Genomic DNA, 20,171 nt, shown 5'->3' with positions numbered 1-20,171 from the left:
ACTTACTAATGCGCCACACTCAGAAGTCCCAGGTAACTGAAAGACAGTAGCTGGTTTTAGGATGTTGTTTAGGATTGAAAGATGAAAGGAAAGATATATGGACAGAAGGGATGATTCTGCTTTTACATGAATGATTATTACGCTTTATATCAGTCCCATCGAGGAATTGTATCTTTAATTGATGTATTTTTTAATCAAAAAGAAGAAAATAAAATGTTTCTAAACTCTTTGAAAAAAACAACTGATCTTGGTGTGATACTATTGTTTAATAATAATGCTCACATATTAGAATTATGCCACACTATCTGTATATTTATCATTATTACAGGATTAAAGATCCATGGCTACATATTTATGATGCATTGATGGACCTCTTCTTAGCCTATGTGCCATCCCTTTCCAAATATTGCCCATCTCCACCATATAGGCATTAGACCCTTTCTGTTTGTTCTAGGTGAGTTTCAGCTGACAGTCAGCGCTGAGGCCCTGGGCACGGAAGAGCTCTGCGATGGGACAAAGCCTGTGGTGCCAGATAAAGGGGGCACAGACACTGTGATGGAGTCAGTCCTGGTCCAGGTCAGTAGGGAGCCTGTTTCAGACTCAGATACTTGCTGGAGTCCAGCAGGGGCTTCAACCAGTGTGGGTTTTACTATAGGCTTATAGGGGCAGGTGGGAAGTTCAGTTGGAAGTTGCAATGCGGGTGGCAGACAGACTTCACTACAGAAATTGTGGACGAACCCATTCCACCCAGGAGACTTTATTGCATGCCTTGATAAGTGACTCTCCCATCTGTGATTTGGTAAACCTTCCCTCCTTTGTAATTTGTTGTTCTCACGACTGTGTAAGGTCATGACCTCGCCCTTTAAATGATTTGGACATAGGTGGACAATTTATGCCTGGAAAAATGTGTCCCCAAATCTTATTTTATTAATTGTATCCTCTGATTGCATTAGTAAACTCTGCCTACTGTGTAACTTGATAACTCTAACCTCAGCAATTTGGTAACTCTGCTATCCTGGGCAATTTGGTAACTTAATCTTCTGGGTAAATTGGAAACTCTGCCTTTTTGTGCAATTTGGCAACTCTGCCTCCATGTGTAATTTGATAACTTTAATCTCAATAGTTGGATAACTCCTTGTGCAATTTAGTAACCTTGTTTTAAGGTACTTTGGTACATCTGCATTCCTGTGTAATTTGGTAACTCTGCCTCCCTGTGAAATTGCATAACTCTAACCACAATAAAAACTACGCCTTGCTGTACAGTTTGGTAACTCTGTTTTGGGGTAGTTTGCTTATTCATCCTCCCTGTGTAATTAGGTAACTCAATCCTCTGTGTAATTTGGTAACTGTGCCTCGCTTTGTAATTTGGTAACCGTGCATCCTTTGTAATTTGATGAAATTCATGTCTTCTTTTCTGTTGACATTTCTCTGTCAACTCCTCTGAACCTCCATTGGCTGTCTGTAGCCGCAGGGCATGCTGGTGGAGACCTCCCACAACACAGTGCTCTGCGCCAAAGGTAAGATGCCTTTCTTGGATTCTATGAGACTGTGAATGATGCTTTGACTCTGGAGCTAGTTTCCTAATGGCTTGGGCCACAGGAAGAGGGCGGAGGTACAACCTCTCAGAGATTTGGCTGCACAGGGAGTGACCTCATCAGAAATACCCTTATAAGTGGCACTGCAGAGGGCACTGGACAGACAGACTGCATGTTGTTGAACACTTTAGGCATTATACCAAAGTTCCCAAAACGCACAGATACAGACATTTAAAGTCAAAAGTGACCCAATGTCTTTTACTGACCTCAGCGCTAGACGAATACAAGGTGAAGAAGACGCCATGAAAGATGACTATTGGAATACTTACATCCCGCCCTCTCCTTCTCAAAATGTGTCCCTGCGGCTTCTATCCATCCATCCGTCCATCTATCCATTATCTGTGTTTGCTTCCTCTTTCTTTCTTCATTCACCGTCCACCAGCTTTCTCACCACCTATGTTTGTACAGGTATCTTTATTCTCCCCTATGCTCCGTCTATCCCTTGTTCTTTCCCCCCTTCTTTGCCTTCTTTTCATCACAATTTTATTTTCTGTTACACATCCCCTTCTACATTTTTTTCTTGTGCCTTAATTCCCTCTTGTTCGCAAGTCATCAACCCTCTTCATTAACCATACCTCCTTCGCAAGCGGAGAAACCCTTCATGTATGCCAACAATGCGTCTCAGCGAGTTTCACCACTGACATCTGTTGTGATGTGCAGGTCACAAGTCTGCGTCTCAGCAAGGGGCCTACTCAGACTTTCATCCTTCCCTCGATTAAACAAATACCATTAAGTTTGGTTTTCTCAAGATTGGTACACTTTACTTACAGCACTTAGAAGTGTCAGTATTGCACCATGAAGCATTATATTATGAAGCGCTTAAATAATATAGAAACATATGATAGGGTATAGAGAGTGGTGATGGAAGAGTAAAAGTTGGAATATTACTTCTGGCTACAGCCCTTCCTTATGTAAAGCCTTAGTGGCATGTATTTATGACTGGATTCATAAGAATAGAGCTTAGAAGGTAATGCAAGTGTTTATTCCAGATTTCACCTCCTCTTTTCAATCATTACAGAACACAGGTCTTGTAAGTTCTGCCTTGATGACTAGATCAGTTCCTGCCTCTGATAGTAGGTCCTTCTTCCTCAGGCTGACTGGTTGTCTGATCTCCTATCTTTAAGGGAAGGGCAGGACAGTGCCCAGAGGTAAGGAGTTGGGTTAGAGAAACAAATAGGTCACATTATGTGTGTGAGTTTTCCTCCAGCCTCAGCCCTGCACCCAGCACAGAGTGAGTTGCTGCCAGCCTGTAGACCAAAAGGACAGAGCTGGCCGGCCTTCCTTCCCTTCCGGTGAGGCAGGCCCCCTGGACAATCCAGGGGAGGTCAACACTTATTTTGCCAACCTTTAATTGACGTCACTGTGCTTTGGTGAAGTACACTGATGGCTTGAGGAGTAAACTGAAGCTGATGGTTTGATGAGTTCATCTATGACTGCATATAGTGCATCCAGCTTGCCAAGCAGATTTAACACGCACCATAGAAAGCAACCCATGGGGTAAGAGAGATCAGAAGGAAACCACAAATCAGGTTTACAACTATTTTACAAATACTTGTATTTTTACCAGTCCCTTTATTAGCACCTTATTTAAAAGTGATCAATAAATTAATCAAAGATATGAGAAGGTGCATTTCCTATAATAAATTCAATGCATCATCCCTTGTTTGTTCTCTAAGTTTTGTAGACAATTCGCCTGACCTCTGTGGGCCACAATAATAATTCTGCCTTTTCTAAGTTACATATAGTTTCTAAATAGTCCTAAAGAGTTTTAAAAAAACGTATCTAAACATTGGGCTTGTTCTTTTATAAGTTTATAACAAAGAATTCAAAGTTCTTTGTGGGGTGGTTTGTGAAGATCTCCTTAAAAATGTTCATGGACTACGAGTTGGGTTTTTACAGGAAGTCTAAATTGCAAAGATTGGGTAGGATGGGTGGTTAACATTATTTCCCACCTTGTGAACCCCCTCAGAGCCAACTTAGGATGGAAGTTAGGAATCTCTTCTGCGATGGTGGGCGGGTCACATACAGCCAAGGGGACATCCAGGAGGATGTTCCGTGGCCTACTGAATTGATCATGCAGCCTCTGTGAGTAGAAGATCCACCGCCACATTCATCCTAAGTCAAATGTATTAAAAGACTAACCGTGCACCATAATGTCCACTCACTTTCATCCATCATCAAGCTTTATTCGGCCACAAAGACCATAAAAGCACAATAAGAACACAGTTTAAAAGCATCAAATTACAATAAAATCTTGCAAATATCAACTGTCCCCCACATTTAAAAGAAAAGTAAGCGTACTTAAAGAAGTATTTTAAAATCCCCAAGAATTACAAAAATTTCATGATAGCTTTTTGGGCTCACATTTAAAAAAGTCCTTATAAACTCATAACGTAAAGCTAAAGTGCATATCTCTTTTTCAGTTTCAGTGCTTGGGTAATAAACTTTAAGACTGAACAGCATATAGTTTTGGACTACAAGTGCTGGAGGAAACACAAACCCTCCTTCTGATTATTAAAAAAATCTTCCTCTTAAAATTGGGCACAGAAACTGTAACATTGGAGAAGAATATAGTGTGCAAAAGAGCATAAAGTGCTTCTTCGACTGATGTGATTTCCCATCATACGGACAGTAAGGTAATGATGTAAACCAAGTACCTGGCAATGGGAATGCCACCGAAAAGTGAATCTTGTTCCCGTGTAACCTAGTCAAGTAGAACCTTAATTCAGGTTCTTTTACCCAGGCCAAATAGGGCTCCATACCTTTAGAAGTAGAAAGTGGCTAAAATGGTTGAACCGGGACCCGGTCTAATACCTTCATGAGCCTAGCTTCCTCACTATATGCAATATATTTTTCTTTTATTACATTTTTTGCATTTAGGGTTATTTTATCTGGTTCTACAAAAAAGTCACTCAGTCCCAGCTCACTTTCTTATATTTTTGATTCTTTATATTTAGGTAATATTTCGTCTGATGTCATCTCTATTGAGTGCCCTTCAGATGTGGTGGAAGGAACGGCGAGAGCTGTGGTATCTGTTACAGGTGAGATGTGCTATATCCTGAAGACCTCTGCAAAAAAGCAAATGAGCCTCAAATAAATACCAGATATGGACTTTAGGCATAGAGGATATTCGTTTAGCGGTCTTACTATGGCAGCATCCTTTTGCTATCTTGTGTGTTTGCCACGTTACATTAGACTGATCTCAGGATCAGTGTGAAACACTCTATTTAAAATAATGGCTCTCATGAGAAATTAACTTTCAGTCAAGAAGAGATTTTTCTATTTTTACAATCTATAGGTTTTATGAAGTGCCTGCTCTGAAGATAACATTTGCACAATAGCCATGTTCTTTCTGTTTGAATGATTAGAATTTCTGACCTTGAGTAGCCATCTGTTCTCATACCCATTAAAATTTTCCTCTCAAGATGTCTGTGTTGGAAGACCACGACGAATATTCACTGGCTTAGCCCTTTAGAGCTTTACTGCTTATGCTTTTATTTTGATATGTTCAGGATGGTGAAATACAACCTAGCTTTCCTCACCCCTCCTTAGGTTTATAAAACCTTTCATCTAGAATATTCATTCCTGTGTGGAGCAATGCATGTGAGGCAGTGTGGTTTGAGATTATCACGGCTTTATCAAAGGTAGGTTTACATTTTTTTTTACATCTCCCCCTTTTTTCAGGAGAAATGATGGGGTTGGCCCTGGGAAACATGGACCACCTTCGTGTCATGCCCACTGGCTGCGGAGAGCAGAGTTTGTCCAAGCTGGCAGTTCTTGTTTTCCTTTCTGAGTATCTGGAGAAGACGAACCAGCAAACAGAATCCATGACCCAGAAGTTGAGGGACTTAATAAGCAAAGGTAAGTTGGACCTTAGATTAACTCACTTTTCAGTTTTAGCATCTTTTTTTATCAGATGCAACAGGCACAGACAGCTCTTTGAGTGACTAATGGGTGAATGTTGATCAGTGTTAGTTGTTGGTTACAGCAGACGTCCTAGCGTGGCCTAATATAAACTCATTCTCTGCAAGATCTGCATCTGAAAAAAAAATGCTTGTCTGGTTTAGAGTTACCTGGCACTAAGGTCTCATCTCAACCCATTTTCAGATGCGACCTCTAATTCCATCCAGTCCATACTTTTCTTTACACAAGGGCTCAAAACAAAGTGTCTTCCAGAAGATGGGACATATCTGTACAGGTTATTTCTGACCTCTGAGCTTCTTTGAAACTTAGACCAGGCAGATGGAAATTGCCTCAAGAAAATTTGTATTGTCACCTCAAAAGAAGTACATTTCACAACTAATGTTCTGCCCTGTAGGATAGAAATTGGCACATTTCCCATTCACTTTTCTTGCTTTATTGTTCACATATATAGCATTATACTCCCAATAAAGTCAATATAGTGATTCATGGTTACTCTTCTTTGGATTATAAATCCAATTTTTCGACATAAAATTTTTAAAATGTTCTTTATAATTAACAGTACATTTTAAAAACATAAATAAACCATTTAAAAAATAATCTGAACTTTGCTACATTTCCAAATAATTTTGTCCAAAACCTAGTTCGTTGTTAAACAGCAAACCATAAAGATTTTTTAGAGTATATTTTTAAAGTTACGCTTGCTACCTTATAAAAAAGGCTCATAACCTTTTCACAAAGAATACCAATTTAAGGCCCAAATTCCATTCTAAACGTTTGCATCCATCAAACATGGATTTAAATTGACTTGAAATTACTTGCTTTTTTGTGTAACTTTGCTATTTCTGATCATGATATTTGCCTCAGTGGAAAACTCAAGTGAAGTGGAGATTATCCAATGTTTCTCACTCACACAGAAATATAGTTTGCAGGTAGATTTCCAGAGCTAAAAAAGAAGTCCATTGCAATTTAGCTCAGGACACTGTATGAGGCCATTTTACCATCTTTCAATCCTGTCCTATAGTTGCAAACCATTGCATTCTTTTGGGATCCACCTGGTTTAGCTGTAGCATTTCCAAGAATAGTCTGCTAGAAGTGTTAGGATATTAAACAGAAGACCAGATAAGTACACACACCCCTTGTCCCATGAAGCCACTTGCCAAGGCAAGGATCGCCTGCACCAGCCGCAGGAGACAGAGCCATTGCAGCATCTCTTGCGTCCAGTGCACTGCACTAAGAATCTCTACTGACAGATAGCAGACGGACAGCAGTTCTTAGGCAGGGCCTCTGAATCCACTGAAATGCCCCTGAGCTCCATCCAGGAGACAGAAGCATTTCAATTCAGGTTCTTGTGGATCTATCATGCAGCTCCTGAAGTCCACTCCTAGAAACAGCGAAGCTCCACTTCTTGTGAGTTCAATGCATGTGTTTTCCAAACACCATTTCAGGCTACAGGTGAAGTCTAATTTAGATTCTTCAAATCTTAATGTATAACAAACATCAAAACCTGAGGAGCTAAAGACCAGTCTATATTTCTGTGGATCCAATGGACTGTGCCCAAAATCAGTTCTGGAGACAGCTGATCAGGGTCTGCTGAGTGAAGTGAATGGCCCATAATCTAGTCCAGGAGGCAGCTGAGGTTCCCTTCCGGTTCTGCTGAGTGCAGTGAATGGCCCAGCATCTACTCTCGGAGCCAGCTGAGGTCCAGATCAGGTTCTGATGAGTTCACTCTTCACCTTAAAATCCATTCCAAAATACTGCAGAAGTCCAGAGTAGATTCCTCAGGAATGGACAAACCTCACAAAAAACACAAAGTCCATTCAATTTTGGACCCAAGGTGAAAGGATTAGTTCGGCAAGTGCTCGGGGCAGCAGGGAAAGAGAAAGAACAAAAAGTAGGCGAATGAGGGAAATATAACCCAGGAATTTGATGAGTTTGGCCTGACTGGAGAGTGTGAAGTAGATGAATGAAACCTTAAAGTGGTTGTAATTGAAAAGCAAGAACGGTGGATGAATGAATGATTAATGTTTCATTTCTCCTTCCCAGGGGCATATCAACAATTGAATTATAGGCGTTCAGATGGTTCCATGAGCCCCTTTGGGGATAAAGATGACAGGGGCAATACCAGGTAAGCTCCAATTATTGAACGTGCTCCTGTTCATTTGAGTTTTTGGGGAGACTCCCAAAGTAAAGGGAATTATTCCTCCTTAACTAGTGCATCTCATGCATGACCTTTTTAGGCATCTACCTTTAAATCTGTGAGATTCTAATGAGATATCAGATGCCTTTGAATGGTGCTCTCATCAAGGTTTATGAACAATTTTTGGAAGGATGAAAAAGTGTGTGGGGAATGGAACATATTTAAGCGCATAATGTGTTGGTTTCCAATGCATCCCAGCATTGCGAATTCTCTTTTAGTCAGAGATTATGACCCATAGGTTCAGACAATATCTTTTGTTATATCATTAGAAGCTGTAATACAGGTCTGAGTTTTTTGTAATGGTCCAAAGTCTCGAGCCATGATGACACATCTTTGGGCATTCCTGTTTTTTAAATACCTCTTTATTGCAACTTTAAATTTTGCATCATCGCATTAGCAAGTCACATTGAAGCAACATACGTGAGTCGATTAAACATTTGTAAACTATATTAACTAATAAACAAGATACTATGACTAAAACATCCCTCCTAGTTTCATGTTCAGATCGCAGGGTCCTCAGTTCACAGTTCTTTTATATCCTGGCGTGTCTGGTATGTTGCATCAGGCATCATCTGGTCCTTGTGTCGCTGCTCGCCAATGGCTTATTGAGCAGAGTCCCCAGTATGACCCAGCAGCTGCAGAGAGTCAGTCCTTGCATGTATGTTTATAATTAACACCAGTCTAGGTTAAAGGGTGACTCATTGAGTTCTAGTGTCTGATTTCACCTCTAGCTTTAGAAACATTCCATCCAATTCTGAGATGTTATTGTTCCCACCGGCATCCCTTGCGGCTGTTCAATAGCAGATGTTCCCTCTTTGGTCCACTGGATAACCTCCTCCTGCCTTCCTTCCAGCCTCGGTGTCTAGTTCCCTTCCAGCTCATGCCTACCTTCCTTTTACCTATTGCCAAAGCCAGGTCCATGAACCTACAGAGCTGTTTATTCTTTTTAGCTCTTGGCATTAGATCCAGGAGGCTCATCTTTGCTGAGGCTGTAAAGGTCTTGCTCGTTAGAACAGTTACTTCTTCGAGAACTCTCCCCCGTGTTTTGTCGCATTTCCACACCATATCAGAGCATCTGGGACACTGGCCATTCGCAATGGGAAATATGGGCTATTCTGGCAGGTGGTAAATAGGTTTGTGCAGATAACTAAACTGTGAACTTGGGTTCTTAATTACTGTCTTGCTGTACCATAAATCTGTTATCCATTGGTTTTCTGCTATTACCCAATTTATCTTCCTTTCCTATTTTGCTTTAAGGCTGTTCATGCTAGGATAGTAAGCCGGGCCAGACCTCTGTATAACATGGTCACTGCATGTGTAATTCGCCCATAAGTCAGGACTGTGGATAGGCATTCCGCATTCTCTGGCTCTATACTGTCTATTGCCCACTGGAGGTTAACGGCTCTAACTGGAAGAGCATTATGGGTAATAACATGGCCCAGGCGAAACCAAATTTGATTCTGATTTCGCAAAGTGATCCCCTATCGGGTGGATTCCAACATTTTGCCAAGGACTTTTATCCTATGTTTCTGCAATCCAGGGCCAGCTTTAGCGCTGGGGGCGCCCTGTGCAACAATCATTTATGGCGCCCCCACATCCCATAACCACCTCCTCGGATTCTCTCACTACCACCGGGCAAAAGTGTCCTTCATCTCTCTAATCATAAGCTATTGATAAACACAGCGACCCCCTGAGGTCGGGTCAGTGCGGTCGCAAAAGTCGCACTGCCCTAAAGCCGGCCCTGCTGCAATCTGTTGGAACCAGGGCGTATTTCAGCTAGTAAGCTGGTTGGGAAGTTGTGTGTTTCAGGCTCCAAGGACCTTACCGTAGGACATGTGCAGAGCTTTATTCTGATTCCTAAAGGGCGTTAATAGCACCCTTATTTAATAGCCTATAGTGGTAAGATGTTTTTCCTTCAGTTTCTTTCAGTTATCACTCAGACGCGAATATATGAGTTCAGGTGTGTCACATCGAAGCCATTATGCCGTTTCAAATTCAGATGTCAGAATGGTCTTTAAGTGAAGATAGTTTCAGTTTTCACAAGATGTCATTGTCTACTTATTTTATTAGAGGGTTCTACTTTGCCGTTGTCTCATAATTCGGTGGCATGATACATATGCACAATTTCGTCCAATAAAGAGATTTATTCCTCAATATAAGGTCATGGTTGAGCCACTATGCTGCATTCTCTTGTAGGTAAAACTTGGAGTTGTTTTGCTATTCTTTGAAAAACATGTCTTGCTGAATTTACGGTATGTAGAAAACTCATTTTCATATTTGATTGGTTGAGAATGTGAGATTAGATTGATATTTTCAGGCATGTGTAGCCAGTTTGGAGTATTGTTTGCTATTGGTTTGATAAATGTGTCTATCTTGCTGCAGAATGTTGCTGTCATGATATCTGTTAAGGTCAAATCTAAAGTCACCTCTATCTGTTGAGACCTTCATTCCTGTCCTACTTCGGTACCAGTGCAGAAGGACCACTCTTACTTTATTCCAGATAAATTCTGTAAACGTTGGATTGCCAAATATTGATTTATTGCCAAAGGAATTATCCTGGGAAACTGGAAATCTCGTCAGTAGTTGACAATTGGACCAGAGTATTATCCATAGAAGCAGATTCAGTGAGCATTTTCTAGTCTTAGAGATAGTGAATCTGCATCCACTGCTATGTGGGCCGGACACCTGGAGATCCATTCTTATAAAGCTCATTCCACCTCTGTGCGTATCACTACGTTGTCATGGAATCCAACGTGATAGTCTCACCTCCCCAAATTCCACATGTATTTCCCTTCTCATGCTTTTTCCACCCAGTAAGTCCTTAGACCCACCACCTGTCCTTAAGCAGTTCTTAATCCATTTTTATGTTATTCTTTCCTACTCTCTATGAAGCTGTTCATCAGCTCTGAGCATGACTCAGTCATTCCAGTTAACCCTCTGATTCTCCCCTACAAGTCCTTCATGGCCTCTATCTCTCTCTCTGCCTCCAGGCTGACGGCTCTCTTCATCTCCATCCTGCATCTCTCCAGTCAATACATCTCTCTGGACGACAATATCATGAGTGAGGCCCTTACATGGCTGGAGGAGAAACAGCTGCCCAGCGGTTGCTTCCAACCCAGTGGGAAGCCCTTGAGGATGGTGAGTGTCCGCAAGGCCACAGTGAATTAAGGAAAGTAGACAGGCTACCCATGAACCAGTGGCTGGTTCATCGGTTGCTTCCAACCCAGCGGGAAGCCCTTCAGGATGGTGAGTGTGTGCTTGGCTGCAGTAAGTTTAAGGAGAGGATACAGGCCACCCATGAAGCAGCAACCTGTCCAATGGTTGCTTCCATCTCAGCGGGAAGCCCTTAAGATCAGTCAGTGTACTCCTGGCTGCAGTAACATTAAGTAGAAGAGACAAGACACGTGCTCCTCATGAACCCAATGAGCGGTCCATCGGTTGCTTCCAACGCAGGGACATGCCCTTCAGGAAAGTAAGTGTCCGCTAGGTTGCAGTGACTTTAAGTAAAGGAGGCAGTAGACACATCCTACCCATGATGCCAATGGCATGTCCAGCGGTTGTTTCCAGCCCTTCAGGATGGTGAGTGCATGCTAGGCCACGGTGACTTCAAGTACAGGAGCCAGAAGTAGAGTAGCCAGCAGTTAGAACATTGAGATTTTGTTCTTGACGGCCCAGTCTAAATATCTTCCTAGTGACCACTGCTCTTGGGACATGCTCATTTCGTAATTCAGAGCAATGAGGGAAATTCTATATTTACTCTGGGTTTTCCTCCTCGGCTTTCACCGTACACGAGAAATGTGGTCTGAGTGCCAAGTATTGAACAGACAGATGCATGAAAGGGACAGAGGTTTTTATTTGAAAGGAGGTCCACTGCACTTTGGAGAAAATATTCTTATTGTAAAAGGAGCGCCCCAAACATGAAATGCCATAATACAACTGGACCGGTGCTTAGTTGGTCCTGATGTTTGCACAAGTACTCAATGATGGTAACCAGAACTTATTTTTCACCTTTAAACTATGACCCAGAGGAAGAGAGAAGCAGAAAAGGAAGGATGAAGGAGAAAGAGCAAGACAGGCAAAGAATGACAAAGGGAGAAGGCGGGGATGAAAGAGAATCTCTAAGCATGAGTTAAAAAGAGGAAGTTTAGGGGGTGGAAGAAAGAAGCATGAGGTGGAATCAAGACTAGGTGGCCTTGGCATTCGGCAACCCCGATATTCAGCAGCATCGTTTGCGGGCTCCTAAGAAAAACTTTGGGACTCTTGCACTTTTGTTCCAACAAAGTCGGCACTGCACACACCTGTATGTGTGGTCCAGGTGAGACCAGGTTACAGACGCAGAAAGTGGTGGCACTAAGGGTGGTAACATATCATGAAGACAGCATTAGCCAGTACACTCTACAGTGCTTATTTTACATAATGTCTTATACCTTTTATAAAACAACTTATAATACATTAATATCTAATTACAGTTTGAGATACAGGGGTATAACTTAAGTTGCCCAGAATCCTATTATTTTTTGTCCAGTGCCAAGTCTGATCTTAAAACCCAGGTCTCCACAATCCAAGGAGGACATTATGCCCCTAGGTCAGATCTCCTCTCTGCTGTAGAGTGAGGCTCTCTGTAAAAGAGCAGGAGAAACGAGGCACTGCAGGAAGTAGTTTCCAAATCTGCATACCGTGATACGCTGGATAACTTTGTGAGTGCAGTTGTACGTACATTACTTAGGTACCATAGCTGGCAATGATGCATAAATGCCCCACATGGCTGTAGGTTCTAATGTAAATGAAGTCATGTGTTTTCTAGAATGGTGTTGAACATGTGCCTGTAACCTGATTATGTTCTCACTCGTTGTCTCCACCTCAGGAGGGACCCGATGATGAAATCTCTATCACGGCATACGTCACCGCAAGATTGCTGGAGGTGCCAAAGCTGCGAGATGTGAGTAGTTCTCAGTACACCCAGTGTGAGTGCAACTTGAGGGATGTGTAATCAGTTCAGAGAGAAGTTCTGAGGTGACTACTAACATTTATGCCATGCATCAGATGGCCCCGCCCTCCATCACCATCTTGAGTCATTGACACAACCTACTGTTGGCTCAACACGTCAGTCTATTTCTGTGCAAACAAGTCCTTCTCCACAACATAGCCCCGCCCACCAATGCATACCTCCCTTTGCTCTTTCGTGCAACCTCTGGGTGGTGTATAAGAGATTGTAGCACAGATTTTTTGATTTCCCCATCTTTTAATTAATTTAGGGGCTTCCTCTGGGCCTAAATGTGTGAGCGTCGTTATTCCATGCGGAAAAATCTACATTTTTGTTTGCATTTCATTCATTTATTCCACGTGTTTTCCAATATGTTGACCTTACTGCTCCCTTTCAGCATATCTGATCCTAGCATTTATTTTGTACCATTTAATATCTTTTTATTTTTAAATGATAAAATACTAAGAACATATTTGGAACAAAAAAAAGGGCATATCCTCTAACAGCAAAGTGTGATCGGGTTTGAGCCTGGTTGCTTTTTAAGGGAATCATCAATGCAGCTTCTGCTTTAAATTGTGAATCTGTGGGGTTTTTGGGGTCCCTTTGGACTTAGTGCCTTCTGTGACTGACTGCCACTTTAGACTTGTTTCTCTAAAGCGTTTGGGTGCGGCTGCAGACTGCCCTCACATCCATCTTTTACACTGGGCAAGTTCCCCCTACATACCTCTTCCTTTCTGAGGCTCAGAGTACTTGGTTTTTGCTGTTGCATATTCATGCCACACAGCGTGCATAAGTTTACTTACTTCTACCCTGACCCCCTAAGATGCTCCATAATGAAGCCCCTCAAACATTTGTTATCTTTTCCCCTTTGGGAAGTGTGTCCACCTTGACTGTTTCATCAGCTCCCAAGTAGCCATCAGAAAACACCTATTATGTCTGGAATAGTTAGATCTTGGAGTCTGCCAAATTCTGGTAATGCTTCACAGGCCCATCAGGAACTATTTTTCTGCTGCACTGAACGTGAGAGGTTCCAGGAAGCTAAGGATTCCCTCAGCTACACCAGGAGTCATGACACTTCTGAAGTGCATCCAGGTGGACCTCTCTAGAGGGTTCAGGTTCCTACCACAAGGGTAGACTGAGCCAACATTCTTCATCATCCTGCTGTTGCCAAATGTGGTCCAAAGAGACCATGAGATTGAAGAGGCGGTCCCAATCCTACCAGTGCGCGCCTACATTTCATGCAAGCTTTTGAGGTTCCCTCCCCTTCCCTGAAAAACAGGTTGTATAACATCATGGATGCCAACCACAGGTCCAGGAAAGCTGGTTCCATGACGGAGTTTTGAGATCTGAAAACAATTACATTTCCAACCAACAAATCTATCTGGAAATAATTGACCATGTTAATTTGTAAACGTTTGAATGGGTCCGACCCTCCTGGACCTACATTAAGCACCCCTGCTTTAAATGTTCATATTTCCAAACCATTCTATAGTTTCTGAATGAACGAGTGCATAAATGTACATACATGTATTTATAATATAGAGCACTCATTCTAGTGCCCTGATATTTGGTGGAGTAATGGAAACAAGGAAAACGGGACCCCATCTCTCCATTTTCAGTATTAAAAACAGTTTTATCTGGGGTGCAGTGGGCCCATCACACCCCTTGTCCCTGGTGCAAATGCACCTGCTGCACTATTGAAATCTACACACCTCGTGGTAACCCGTCCTTTCACCCCTTGACCACATCCCCAACCACCCCAGCTGGAGCTATTTATTTCTTTTTGGCGGCTAACAGTGACTAACTTTGAAGCCACAGCGTTCCTCCCGCACTTTTATATCAGGGGTGAAAGAGGTTGTACAGAATAGTCTAAATTTACTCATTTTTTTGCTTTCACCAACAATTCGGGGTACTTACCTACAAGAAGGTCCCTTTCTGTTATAAGTGAGAAGCTTTTTTAGCACAAAAGTAGAACCTTCAACATAGGTAAAATTCAGCAGCTGGAGATATTTGGATAAAAGTGCAGGCTCTCCATAGACAGGACAGAGAGGAGCTTATGTAAGAGACATATAACAACACAATCCTTCACAAACCATGTCCCTGTTAAGGCACCACCATGACAGAGCTGGGGAAAAAATGACATATTTGTTTAGTAAACTGGAAGACATTTGTTGTCATTGATTGATCAGATAATATACTATTAGGTAATGCAGCTGTCCATTATGCATACATCTTCATGCTTGTGCAGATAATGAAAGACATAACATAAATGTTTACTCACTTTCATGGAGTAGAGGTGGTCATAGTCCCTTTCAAGAATTTGTATCCAAACTTCCTTTGTGCCCCATGCAGCTCCGCTTGGTGGAGAAAGCTCTCCAGTGTCTGAGGAACATCACCCACGAAGAGGTCACAACACACACTCAGGCAGTGCTGGCCTACATCTATGCCCTGTGTGGCGACGAGCCCCTGCTGGACCTGATGTTGAAGAAGGTTTATGGAAAGGTGGAGAGCTCAGGTAAGGTGTCTCACCCACTGTGCTACAAACATTCATGAGCCTATGAAGCCCTTGCTACCTGGAGTGAATGAATCTGTTGGCCCTGTCCACCTTACACACTCTGCCATCCACACCAAGTGCACGCTAGGCATGCATGTGGCTAGTAGGGCACCCGTAGACCCTTTTCTCCGTCAAGTTTATTGCCCTGTTTAGCAACATTTCTTTGTACTGTTAACTATACCCCTCTCTCACTGAAGCCTGCTTGTGTAGAGGCATCATACATCTATCTGGCTCATGCACAGTGATCAAAGATTTTCCGGCATGTCTTTTGAGATTCAAGACACCGAAGCAGGAAGGATGCATCGGAGCACTTGCACATTGGCAAACCTAAAAGGTTAAGCCATCCACATTAATTTCACAGAGAACATCTTTAGTGTCTTTCTGTCAAACTCCACAGCCTTTCCTTCCCTCATCTGCTTCAGCCTCATCATCCGGGAGCTTAAGCATATATTCTGTTCACCAAACCAGTGCCCAAAGTTGCCTTTTCTGGAGTAAAATAGTTTGATGTGACAGCCTACACTGCCAGAGTTTTGCATTTATGCAACTCCAGTGAAATCTGACATTGCTGTCTGCACCTGGCCTGCTATCTCACTATCTCACTCCCACAAGCCTTTCTTCATCCACGAAGGTCACTTGCATGTCTGAGGAAGCAGATGACAAACCCAGTCTGAGGCTGGTTGCACATTGATAGGAAGGGAATGTCCTGTGCATGACCGTGGGCATGAGCATCCACCCTAAGTGAATCTGGACATGAGCCCCTGGAAAGTTTAACATTTTTATTTTGGCCGCAACACACATGACCATCATGCATTTTCAGGAGAACCCCTGCTTCAGATACTATGCATTTATGTGGTCTGGGGTGGCAGGGAATCCCACCTTCCTTTGTGAGCATGACCAGTCTCAGCTCATCGAGTTGCAAAAAACGGAAAGTGGAGGTGTTAGACCTGGCATCCTTGGCGTGGTTTTCCCCCTATCTTTTTGCCTTAAACCCTCCTGTTTTTCTGACTTCATTTTTCCTGGCTTTAGGACTTTACCATTGCTAACCAGTGCTAAAGTGCCTGTGCTGTCTCCTTAAAACATGGTAAAATTGGCTTATACCCAATTGTAATATTTAACTTACTTGTAAGTCTCTAGTAAAGTGGCACAACCTGTGCCCAGGGCCTGTAAAGTGAATGCTAATAGTGGACCAGCAGCACTAATTGTGCCACCCACTTAGGTAGCCTCTCCCACAGGATAACATTGGAGCTATCGTTTTACATTTAATAAGTGATAACTTACAATTGGGCGGAGGTACCCAGTTAATGTTTGCTGTCCCCGGAATTGTAATGAAAACTCCTAACTCATAGTGAAGTCAAATTTTAAATTGAACTTTTAGAATTGTTGGCATTTTCCTGCCTTAGCCATTTAGTGCCTGCAGCCTGTCTCTGGGTCACATGACTGACTGTAGCTGACAGGTGGGCTTTGTGGATTCCTTTTAGACAGCCACACACAATAGAGAGCTTAGGTGTACCTTTATAAGCCATCACTGGCAGGATGCGAGGTGAGAGCTTGGCTCAGTCCTACATACACTGGAATAGGCTATGCCTTGCCTCCACACTGAGGTCTGCATACCCCCTGTTGTTAGTCTGGACCCAGGGAAGGAATGATGCCTGTGGAGTTTAAAGGGAAACCTTTCAAAGCTTCTCCCACTTCAAAGGAAGGCCACTATAAAAAAATGGATCTCAGACACCAACTCTTCAGGGCACTTCTGGACCTGTAGATACTCTTCCAGGAAGAAGGACTGCTGTGCTGCTGAAAGGACTGCAACTCTGCTGGGCTGCTGCCCTGAAAGACTGCTGCCCTGCTGTGTTGACCTGCTGCTTGCTGTCCTCTTGCCTGGGTGAGAAGGACAGGACCTGAATCTGTTGAAATCAGGACTCCAGAGTGACTACAAGTGCAAGTTAGATGGCCTCCTGACTAGAGTCTCAGGGACAGAAGGCTCCAACAATCTGAACCCAGCACCTGGACTATGCCATCTGCAAGTCCTACCCTGCCAAGTGCAGCCCCCCATTTCTGAACCCTTGGAAGTAGACCTGAAGGAGCTCTACCAGCCCATCTGCGGATCCAGCAGAACTAACGTATCTCCTATGCTGCACGGCTTAATCCCTAGCAGAACAGGTGCTTCGCCTCTGCTGTGAGGTTTCTCCCATCACAAGGGCTCAGCATTGAACTTGCAGCCCGCATCGGACCCGCCACTGTGCTAAGCATCACTGACGAAGGCCCTCGCATTGCAAATCTTTACTTAATAGCAATCTCGATGATGAAGCACGTTTTCGCATCACAGCCTTGCAGCTCTTTTGAACCAAAGCATCACCTTGACTGCGTGACGCATCCTAGACACCAGACTTTGCATTACAAGCCTTCATCCATGGGATCATCACTGATGATGCAGGACCTTGCATTACAGTTCCCCAGCTCCTTGGAACAGACACATCTCCTCAGCTGCATGATGCATCCTTGATGCAGGACCCTGCAACACTCTACAACCAGAATTTAAGGTACTCTTGTTCAAAAGGCCTAACTGGGTCTCTGGCTGACCAGCAGTCTGCCTGAACTTGTGACTTTGTCTAGGTCCGGTGCAACCAGTTATCCACAATTGATACTTTGTCGTTTTAGAGCTATTTTCACTGAAATCTTTAAAATTGCATAGCTCCGGTTCTAGTGATTGGAGTTTTTTGGTTTTGTCTTATTTTAGTTATTAAAAGTTACTCTATATTACTAAATGTGTGTTAAATTTTTATTGTGTTGTGTTTTCACTTTATTACTGTTTGAAGTGCTGCATAAATAATTTGCACATTGCCTCTAAGTTAAGCCTGACTGCTTTGTGACAAGCTACCCGAGGGTTGAGCCAGGTTAATTTGGGCTTTACTTGTGCCTCGCCTCGACAAGGATTGTGGTTCCTACTTGAGTAGGGTGTCACCCCCTCAACCAGTAGCCCAATTTCTCACAGGTGGCATTGTGAATTCCTAGCTGAAGGACAGTCCTTTATACCTGATACCTGCATGTGCAAGTGAGCTACTGGCCTCTGTATAAATGGAATTAAATAAAGTTAATCACATCTGGGTCTTACACCAACACAGTGTACCCAAAGGTACAGTCTGAATAAGTGTGGACATGTGCATTCTTCATTGTGCAGCAGAAGTGTGCAAGAGGTATGTGTGCAAAGGTGTTCTACAGACACGGCAGAATCCATTTTGATTTCCCTATGAAAGCGGGCAAGCATACCAAATGGAAAGAGAGTGTGCCAGACTAGCAGGTATCCTGCTGCCATCCCTGAAGCTTTTTTCTGGAAAGCACCAAACTCTAAGGTTTGGGAGGATGGAGACCAAGGTATCTTTAGAAATGCCGCAGTAGCCAGCTGCTGAGTCATGCCTTTTGTTTCTGAGAGGAGCACTGCTGTTAATTTATACAGGAGGTATTAAGACCTGAGATGGTAGTATTTTTCGTAATGTGGGACTGAGCTTTTCAGGCAGGACCTACCTTTTGTCCCCCCAGATGGTTTTCACCAATAGGTGCATGGGTATAAAAGTATATGGGCTAGTCATTGATACTAGTGATGTCAGTTGTTGTGGAAGAGAACAGATCAGGGGGTGAACCATTCACCTTCCCAGCCTGGAAGAGGCGTTACACCAGCCTTTCTACTTGGAAAGGAGAGGGAGGGGACTTTGGAAATACTCACAAATGTATGACTTTGTCGGTGTTCCAAAACTTTCCAGGCAAACCACGCCTTGTACCGCCCACTTCCCACCTCTTGAGTGAGATTTATGGCTGTAGAGACCTCGGCTCTTATGGCAGAGATGTGTGCCCAATAGGTAGGTTAAAGCCTGCCAAAAATCCCTTTGTGAATTTCTGCCAGGCATAAAAGAAGTAATTTCGGTCATAAATAAATATATATATTTACAACCAAATGTAAGTATGAGAATAGGACCCACTCTCTATTGGGATGTTATTGTGTGCACTATTGAGTTCTCAGTGTCTAGCCACACACCACCTCCCTGAGTAAGCATTGGATTGCTCGTCCATATCTACCTTAAGAGGTAAGTGCAAAAAGGATGTACTTGCTGCTGTGTTTGCAGAGGCGCGGTAGAGGCAGCCTTGAGACATCAGTGGTGAACTACCTCAACCCCTACTGTTGTGGTCCAGTAAACAGTGTGGTACCCCGGAACCTTGTCTGACACACGTTTCATTATGAATGAATGTACCTGACTGAACATTTATTTTTGCACCAAGCATGGTTCATTCATTCATTCATTCATTCATTCATTCTTCAGCCAAATGTCACTGCTGCTGTCTTCATCTTTCAGGCTCCACAGCCCATCCGGCCTGCCTGCAAACCTCTGCTCTAATCTGGGTCACTGTGTGAGATGAGACCTTGATCCCAGCTGCAGGGCCAGCTGTCACGTCAGAACACACCCTTGGTGCCAGCCAATACACCTGAGCCACCGGTTGCTATCACTGGACCTTTACGAAGACCCAAGGGCTCGTTGTTGTAGGCTTACAGAGATCAGTGGAGTAACATAAACCCCTGCAGCCTCTGTGGTGCTAGGGAGGGTCCCAAACTCCAGGGGGACCCCTGAGCAAAAGTGCTAGGTGCGGGACCCGCTCCACGTACTTTGCAGGGGGTCCCCCTCACTAACAGAGATGCTCCAGCCCATCAAATGCTTGGACTCTTTCATGGATCAACTAATGGGTCAGAAAATTAGGATTTGGAGGATGACTATTAGGAATAGAAAAGCAAATATGATCTTCCCGTGTAAAAGTCCCTGAACTCTAGAGATCGAGGTAGGGGAAGGCTGAATGAATCCATACGCAAACACAGGCAAGACTCCCACATCTAAGAAACATGAATAATAAGGCACCAGCTCAAGTTCTTAGGTA

The 20,171-nt window shown here is 43.2% G+C and overlaps 1 protein-coding gene across 1 annotated transcript in view; it reads left to right on the top strand.

Annotated features, from left to right (window-relative positions):
- LOC146812862 (alpha-2-macroglobulin-like protein 1) overlaps positions 1–20,171 on the top strand; it is a 315,131-nt gene that overhangs the window by 222,672 nt on the left and 72,288 nt on the right. The window contains exons 21-28 of the mRNA XM_085619933.1: positions 455–576; positions 1,466–1,517; positions 4,553–4,636; positions 5,280–5,456; positions 7,563–7,644; positions 10,707–10,854; positions 12,581–12,655; positions 15,053–15,215. Coding sequence (XP_085476059.1) covers positions 455–576; positions 1,466–1,517; positions 4,553–4,636; positions 5,280–5,456; positions 7,563–7,644; positions 10,707–10,854; positions 12,581–12,655; positions 15,053–15,215 — 903 coding nt within the window. The remainder of the gene's footprint in view (positions 1–454; positions 577–1,465; positions 1,518–4,552; positions 4,637–5,279; positions 5,457–7,562; positions 7,645–10,706; positions 10,855–12,580; positions 12,656–15,052; positions 15,216–20,171) is intronic.

Source organism: Triturus cristatus, chromosome 7, assembly GCF_964204655.1.
Source record: "Triturus cristatus chromosome 7, aTriCri1.1, whole genome shotgun sequence".
Classification (NCBI taxonomy): domain Eukaryota; kingdom Metazoa; phylum Chordata; class Amphibia; order Caudata; family Salamandridae; genus Triturus; species Triturus cristatus.
This window is presented reverse-complemented; position numbering and strand designations above follow the sequence as displayed.